The sequence below is a fragment of the Argentina silus genome, assembly GCF_951799395.1.
Source record: "Argentina silus genome assembly, chromosome: 18".
NCBI classification, from domain to species: Eukaryota; Metazoa; Chordata; class Actinopteri; order Argentiniformes; family Argentinidae; genus Argentina; species Argentina silus.
In genome coordinates this window covers 16,837,075-16,845,821 of record NC_139672.1, presented here as the reverse complement: position 1 = coordinate 16,845,821, position 8,747 = coordinate 16,837,075, and the positions used below count along the sequence as shown (strand labels likewise).

The 8,747-nt window shown below is 48.1% G+C and overlaps 1 protein-coding gene across 1 annotated transcript; it reads right to left on the bottom strand.

Moving 5' to 3' along the window:
• Positions 1 to 1,520: 1,520 nt before the first annotated feature.
• Positions 1,521 to 8,297, bottom strand: zbtb45 (zinc finger and BTB domain containing 45). The gene is made up of 7 exons (XM_083689708.1): positions 8,171 to 8,297; positions 6,687 to 7,264; positions 5,436 to 6,341; positions 3,724 to 3,858; positions 2,933 to 3,073; positions 2,431 to 2,701; positions 1,521 to 2,083 (listed from the first exon to the last, which is right to left on the bottom strand). The coding sequence occupies exons 2-7, from the start codon at positions 6,867 to 6,869 to the stop codon at positions 1,656 to 1,658; spliced, it is 2,064 nt and encodes a 687-aa protein (XP_083545834.1). The 5' UTR covers positions 6,870 to 7,264; positions 8,171 to 8,297; the 3' UTR covers positions 1,521 to 1,655.
• Positions 8,298 to 8,747: the final 450 nt, after the last annotated feature.

The window sequence follows — 8,747 nt, the reverse complement described above, 5'->3', positions numbered from 1 at the left end:
TCACTGGTTCAGATTAGATCTAGATTTAATGCTTGCAGACACAAATTGAGTCCATATTAAACAAAATTACCTTTAAGGTGGGAACGGACAAAACCAAACATAAATAAAACACTTTAATGTCTCACAGTCAGACGTTAGAGACTTATCTTAGACCAGAGACTTAAAGACTTATCTTAGGCCAGAGATTTAGAGACTTACCTTAGGCCAAATATCTCGGGCCGGACAACATCTTGGACTAAACTAAATTACACAATAATGTGCAAACTTGATTGTGCATAGAGATTTCAAGGTCAAATTCTTAATAAATATTAAAGTGGTGAACAACCACAATTACCACACTTTCTTTGACTTATAGTCAGATCTATTTCTATTACCTCAGGGGGTGATTGTATTTCTTCATGATTGATCGTTGTTATTCTAAAAAAACATTTATATAAATCGTTAAGTGGCTGGAGGAAAAAGAACTATTTCTCAGCAACAAACGTTCCCATTCAAAACCCCTGAAACAGACATACCCAACACATACATACAAAGGGATTAAAACGCCTGATAAAATCATATATTTGTCTTTTTAAAAAAAACAAAAAAAACAAGTTTCACTTAGTTAAAGGCTCACTTTGACTTTTAAAGTTATTTTTTAAAATCTCACCTTATTATTTTTAATTTTTTTTTAGTTCCAAAGAATCACAAATGAAAGACAACTAACAAAACGCAAGCATAATGACAGTCAATGTTAAGGAATAACACGTATATTATCTTTAGTAAGGTTTAAAAAGTAATTTTTTTTTTGTTTGCTTTACTTCCCACTGTTTCCCATTTTGAAGTAGCTATTAAAACATGTGAAGCATAATGCCTGTCTTTGGACCACCGAGGTAATCTTTGAGGTGTTTGTGTAAAATAACATGCTGAAATGTGTTCGTTCCACATTTCAAAATAAAAGTCCTTTGATTCATTCCTGTCTCTTCCTGTCTTAGAGGTATATATGATCCCGTGCTGTCCAGAGGCTCTTTCCTAATAAAGATCTGGGTCAAACACACGTCAAATATCTTTTAAAGTATTTACAAAGTAGTAATAAAGTATTATGAAGTACTTGAGGTGTTTGATTTAGCTTGGAGATTGCCCCTTTGGTGGACGATTCCATTGGTTCCATTGTACCTGGAGAACTGAATAAAGTCTAAAGCTCAAGTATATGAAAATGTTTGACGCGATGTATTTGACCCAGAGCTGGTGTAATGTTCCTATGTCACCAAATGGTGTGTTGATAACTTCTCTCTCATTCCCTCTCTTCTCTTCTTCTGTCTATCACTCCTCCTACTGCATCTCTTTTCTCCTCCTTTTCATCCACCTGTCCTCATTCTTTTTGTCTGCTTTCTCCCCCCCCCTCATTGTCTCACTCCATCACCCTCTTTTCTTTCTCTCTCTCTTTCTGCCCCTCCCCCCATTTATCTCACTCCATCTCCTGCTATTCACCCCCCCCACCCCCACCCCCACCCCTCCCTTGCTTTCTTCCTCTCTCCCCTTGACTCCACCTCCATTCCCCTCCCCTTCTCTCACCCAATCCCAAACCAACCCCTGGCTCCTATCCTGAGACCACCGGTCTAGGGCTGATGGATCAGTTTGGAATTGGGCCCTTCTTTCTCTCTCCTTTCCTTCCCTTAGCTGGACCCCCCGTGACCAGGCATGTTAGCGATACCCCCCACCATCCCAGAAGGCCCTGCCAGAGCCGGGGGGCTATGCTTGGCCGGAGACACCTGTATCCCCCTGCCCTGGCCCTGGCCCTGGCCCTGGACCCCCACCGGCCCCCCCCCCTGCACCCCCGGCCCAACGTGGTGGGCGTGCTGCAGGGCGTGACGCTCCAGCAGGGTGCGGTGTGTGAACGCCCGGTTGCACACGTTGCACTGGAACGTGCGCTCTGCGCGGTGCGTGCGCATGTGCACGTTGAGCGAGCTCTTCTGGGTGAAGCGCTTGCCGCAGGCGGTGCACTGGAAGGCCCTCACGCCTGTGTGGACCACCATGTGCTTGAGGAGGTAGTCGCGCAGGGAGAACGACCGCCAGCAGATGGAGCACTGGTGAGGTTTCTGACCTGGGGAGGATGGAAGGGGGGAGAGGGGCAATGAGACAGGCTCTGTTACACATACATAAACACAGTCTCTCTCTCAGTCTCTCTCTCTCTCTCTCTCTCTGTCTCCCTCTCTTTCAGTCTCTCTCTCTCTCAGTCTCTCTCTCCCTCTCTCTGTCTCTCTCTTTAAACATGCGTGGAATGGTATCAAACACCTTTCCTCATTCCATTCCATGCATTAGAATGAGCCCACCCTCCGATTTCTACCTCCACCGGCCTCTAACCCTGAAGATAATGACCCTACGAGCCTATCACGATTCATGATGAGTAGTAGTATCCAATCAAAACCCTGGATGGTAATAAGGGCGTACCGGAGTGTATGAACATGTGCTTGCTGTAGTTCTTCCTAGAACGTAACGATTTCCCACAGTGGGTGCAGTCAAAGGACGTCTCAGAACCCTGGGAGGAAGGGGAGGGGCCTGCTGAGCAGGAAGTGGTCGACGGAGGCGGGGCAGGGGTCATCGACACCGGGGGAGGAGCCGATTGGCTGGGCTCGGTTCCCGCCATGCTGTCAATCACCATCGGCCCGCCCACGAAGAATGAGGATGGCTGTGATTGGCTGACTGGGTACTGGAAAAGTAGCTGGGATGAAACAGGAAGCGTGTTATAGATAATAGCCACCAACGGACCTTAAACTTCAGGAAGAGGTCCTACTGCAGCTTCCTGTATTGTTGCTACAGACTACCACTGTTATGTAGTGCATGGGGAACTGGGAAAGTATTTATGGGGAACTGGGAAAGTATTTATGGAGACGTGTATAGCCTAGACATTTCACATGTTATGAAACCTGTGGACAATGTGTTCGATCCTCACCTGGTTGTTGATGGACTGTGTGGTGGGAGGGGGGGTCAGTGGCTTGGTGACCCTTGCTCTGGGGTTAAAGGTCATGGTCTGAGTCGGCTCGCTCTGCGGCCAGAAGCTCTCAGAGAACACCACCGGCTCGTCATAGAACTCCTGGGGGACGGAGAGAGAAAATAATAATTAATCTATTCATGTATTAAGCATAATTAGGGCTCCATGAAACAATTGATGATAAAAAAAACTCTACAGGACACATTCCCAGGTCCTGCCGAGTCCTAGACTAAAGATATACAGTGGCTCTTTGTCTAAGAGAAGGCTCAGTCTGTGACATGGAAACTGGTCCTTATGAATCTAAGTATCAGTGAAATTGTTATGATAACAGTAATAGGTGTTCCAGAGGGTGTTATGAGCAGTGGGAGAGATGTCTGAGGGAGGGATGGAGGGATGTCTGAGGGAGAGAGGGAGAGATGTCTGAGAGAGGGAGGGAGGAATAGATGGCTGAGAGAGAAGGAGGGAGGGAGGGAGGGAGAGATGTCTGAGGGAGGGAGGGAGGAAGAGATGGCTGAGAGAGAAGGAGGGAGGGAGGGAGGGAGAGATGTCTGAGGGAGGGAGGGAGGAAGAGATGGCTGAGGGAGGGAGGGAGGGAGAGATGTCTGAGGGAGGGAGGGAGGAAGAGATGGCTGAGGGAGGGAGGGAGAGATGTCTGAGAGAGGGAGGGAGGAATAGATGGCTGAGGGAGAGAAGGAGGGAGGGAGAGATGTCTGAGGGAGGGAGGGAGGGAGAGATGGCCGAGGTAGACTCACCTGTCCAAAGCTAGTCATGGATTCCTGGGAGCCCTCTTGTTCTCCGTCTCTCCTCCCTTCCTCCAAGGAGAAGACCCCTCCATCTGCCTCCTGCACTCCCTCATCCTTTATGACAACCCCCTCTCCTCCGAGGACCTGACAAAAATGTCAAAGTTAACGCTTAAAACGACAGTCATTAGTTAGACATCTCAAGATACGATGCTTAAAACTAGTTCATAGTTCCACATATGAACATATGCTGTTTAAAACTATATTAATCGGTTATATCTAAAGATACAATGCTTAAAACTACAGTGTTTAGTAATGCTTAAAAGATATGATCCTTAAAACAGACTACAGTCATTAGTTAAATTAGACACGACGCTTAAAACTTCAGTGTGTGGTTAGATACTGTATCTTAAGCCAACAGATTTGGCCGGGGGACAATGCAACAGTGAGTGTGGCACCTCTAGGCGGTGGTTGGCACCTCACCCAGACCTTAACGGGTTTAACGATCCGCAGATTCTCAGAGGTTCTCAGACCACAATGTTGACTTGTTGAGTGTAAGACAGAGAGCTCTGGGAGACAGATCTCTCTGTTAGTGTTTACAGCTGAAGTGTTCTCTGGGACAACTAACTGAGAGGCAATGAAGCCAATGAAAGGGGAAGTTGCTGTCCGGAACTCAACAAAGGAAATGTGAAGAAACATTGTGATAGGTCCACGCATTCTAATTCTATGGACACAACTCTAAATTCTAATTCTATAGACATAACTCTAAATTCTAATTCTATAGACATAACTCTAAATTCTAATTCTATAGACACATTCTATTCCTCTTGATGAAGTATTGTGATGGATGCATTGATGTGTATTCTATTCCTTTTGGTGAAGTTGCTGTCCAGACCTCTGGATTTAAAGGGATTCTTTAGCCTATTTTCATGTTAAGGTGGAATACCTTATCTCATCTTCCCCTGAGTTGTCCTCATACTGTCGGCCAGTAGTGAAAGTGTCTCTGGTTCTCCTTTCTCCACTTTGCGACCGCAGCAGAGGCTAACAGTTAGCAGCAGAGGCTAACAGTTAGCTGCGCCCTCTCAGGATTTTGATGGACCTTAAATTAGCATCGTTCAAATTACATGTCAAAATCTCCTCAGAGAAACCTCAAAGAAGGTTTATTAGAGGCTGTATACTAGACGAAACTCGAAACATGTTTTTTATTGTAATGACAAACAACATAGTTTAGCAGTAATATGCAATGGTAGTTTTCACATATATTTCCTGGATTGCATTAGAATGCCGGCAACTTTTTGTCTGTGGCCGCGCGCCTTTTCCCGCGAGGGGAGCGCTTGGCCGGTGACACCGAAACAAAGAGGCTGTGTGTGTCTACCAAGAGCACGCAGTGTTACCAGTTCTGAGTAAACTGATTACAGAGACTGTCATTGTTTGATTTTCAATAGAATGCACATAAAAATAATAATTTCAAGCCGTCACTCGCAACTCGATTTCGGCGTGTAATTTAAACGACGCTAATTTAAGGGTCCGCCGGAATCCCGTCTCTCGGAGAGGGCGCTGCTAACTGTGGAGGACGGAGAAGCGGAGAGTGTTTCACTGCTGGCCTCTGAGGACGTCTTCGGGTAAGATGATATTTCACCTCAACACTAAACCGGTCCTTTAATTCCAAACCTTACATTTCCGCACGTCTTTACGCCCCGTAACCATGGTAACCGCGTCCTTACCTGTAGCCTGAGCGGCTGCCTCTGCTTGCGGCTGTGTCCTCCCGGCACCCGATCCCTCTCTCCATCCCTCCCCCGGTCCCTCACGTCCATCTCCTCCTCCTCGCTGAATCTGTCCATCCCGACCAGCTCGTCCGGGAGTTCCGCCGCCGCGCTGCCGCGGAGACTGTCCCTGCCGATGCTGTCCACCGAGCTGCAGCCCGTCGAAAGGTTCCCGGTGCTGCAGCCGCCGCCGCTAACGTTAGCGCCGTTAGCTGTCTGCGCTAGCAGGTCCCTCAGTTTGTACCTCACATCCTGAGTGCAACTACCAGAGCTCTGCTTCATAAGGACCCCCCCGGCCCCCAGCCCGTCAGCCCCACACATGGACCCAGACAGGTCCCCCAGCCCCATCAGGCTAACAGCATTAGCCTGGTCCAAGGCGCTAACAGGGCCACTCTCACTAACGCTAACGCTACCTCCCCCGCCCATCCCCCCTGCGCCCACCATGTTACTCGCCACGCAATCCCCGATGGTGAAGTTCGAGAAGCCCTGGTAACCCCCCCCACTACCACCGCCAACACTACAACTACCACCTCCACCCCCACCACCGTCCCTCCCTTTCCCCGCTCCCCGCTCCTCCTGCTTGGGGAGAACCCCTCCGGCCATCCCCCCTCCCCCTCCACCTCCGGCACTGGCGCTAGCGCTCGCCGCGGCGGCTGCAGCCGCCACCTTTCTCTGGGAGATGATCTGTGTGCACTCGTCGATGACTGTTTTGATCTGCAAAATGGAGGCCGCGGTGAGGATGCACAGGGCCTGGGACTGGAGGACCACCAGGGAACCGGAGTACATGAAGTCCACCAGCTGCTTCACTGTCTCTGCCGGCACCAGCGGGGGGACGGAGATCTCAGAGTGGCCCAGCAGCAGCTTGTCCTGGAAGGGACGGAGGGGAGGGATGGTTGGATGATGGAAGTGGAATAAACATCACGGTGGTCTTAGATTAGAACAAATGTTGCCATGTTGATTTGTAGCAAGAACTGTTCTAGCCAATCTTTTCCTTTTCCTTAATCAAATGAATGTGTGTGTGTGTGGGGGGTGTATCTTTACACACACACACACACACACACACACACACACACACAGGCACACAGGCACACAGGCACACAGGCACACACACACACGTTATCCAAATGTATTATTTTTCTTTTGGGAATTTGAATCATGTAAACCATACACAAATCCTCCAATAGCAATAGAACGTCAAAACACAATCTCCACCTGAAAGAAGGGGCTGCCGGCAGCGAGCACGCAGGCGTGCGCACGTAGAGAGGCGTCGTGGATCCGCACGGTGACATCACAGAAGAGCCCCTCCCTCCGCTGACATCGCAGCGCCTCCAGCACCGATTGGCTGGAGTTGTGGAGGTGGATGTAGTGAACCGACTCTGTGGTGCCTGACGCCATGTTTGGGTGGTGAGGGTGGCCGGGGTGGGAGTGGGAGTGGCGGTGGGGGTGGGGGTGAGGGTGGGGGTGGGGGAGGTGTCTGGAGGGGTCTCGGTTCTGCGTCAGCTTGAAGGGGAAGAGGGAGGACAGGGAGGGTAGTGGGTCCGGTGCATGGGCCACTGTAGGGCCGTCCTCCCCAACTTCACACACTCATGGGGTCCGGGTCAGAGGTTGTGAAGGTGTGTGTTCAGTCCGCTAGGTCTTCAGGTGGGTGTGAATGAGGCTTGCTGAAAGCGGGCTGGGTGGGTTTCACTTGCAACGGTTTTTCAATACTGCACTCTCGCTCTCTCTCTATCTCTCTCTCTCTTTATCTCTCTCTCACACACACACACACACACACTTCAAATACTGTAAACCTGTTGGACACAAACAAATAATGATGTCAGTTGTGTGTTCTGTAAAGCAGTGTTTGTTGGTTTGTATGTTTTTCTAAAGAAATATTCCTTCAGGGACCCTATGTATCGTTTCAGTTCACGTGCTTGGTCTATTTCTACAGCACACCTGACCTGATGTATATCGTCAACTGATCAATGACGAGATACACAGATTAAGCTTTATTATTACAGGATGATTAATCCTGGACAAAATGCGTCTTCAATGGAAATGTAGCATAGATTACTTCTTCTTATGATGACTGATGGATAGATGATTCACTTACTTAAATACATGTATTTGTTGTAAGTCGCTTTGGATAAAGGCGTCTGCTAAATGCCATGAATGTAAATGTAAATCAATTGTGCTCGGGCTGGGCTAGAGCAAACATGCGAACGGCTAAAAGGAACATAGAAGAAACGAGGGAAAGAGAGGGAGAGAGAGTCCGAAATAACAACATCTGCTGAATATTGATTTCAACTCTTGAACTCAATTATTTTGACAGGTAGCTTTTGTCTTTTTTCCCCCTGGGTTTCAGTGACATCATTCTGTTGTAACAAGCTGTCACAAATTGCGACTTAATAACCATAATCATCTGATGACATTACTGCCGTTTGACATTTGGCAACATTTCGGACAAAGCGAGGTAGCGGTGGCTGGCTGTTCAGTAAGAGGCAGATGATAACGTACATTGTACAGGATCAGTCAACGATCAGATGGCTAAACTACAGCTAGCTAGCAAGCTAATGTTGACATTCTCTCTCGCTTCATGCACACACGCCCAACCAAGCCTCTGCGGTCATTTTCATACACAAGCACAAGCCCACACCGTACTATTAAATGTCATTAAAATAACAATTAATAATTAAAAAAATATAGCTTGCACTTACCACGGTCCAACTAGCATTGCTAACTGCACCGATTGGTTGAAAATAGCAAGCTAGCTACAAGCTAGCGCTAGCTGCCTAGCCTTCTTGCAGCGGAGGTCCTCGACCTAGCTAGATTGCGGCAATGCACGTCTATTACTGCGCTATTACACAACTGCGGCATGGAGCGACAGTAAACAACGTATGATTTCCTCACATTAACATGCATTCATATTTTGTCAACAGATAGCTTGGGCTGCTAGCTAGCATTAGCGTGTATCCCTCCAATATAGCGGCTGCAGCGAGGACAGCGGGGCTGCAGACTTCGTGCAGCAGCGCTGATCTGCGTACTCTCGGATGGGATTAGCGACACTACGTCCCATGCATTCACTTCGCATCCCTCGTCGCTTCTCTCACCATCGCGCTGTCTGCTAGAACTGCGACGGGTTATTTATTCTTGAACTAGAATTATTATTATTATTTTTTTTTTGTACGTGAATGTGACAACGTACCATGTAGTTGTTATGCTTCTCGGTGGATCCACACACATGAATTAATGCGAGACTCCACAAGGTAGACTATTCAGTTCCCTTCATGTTCT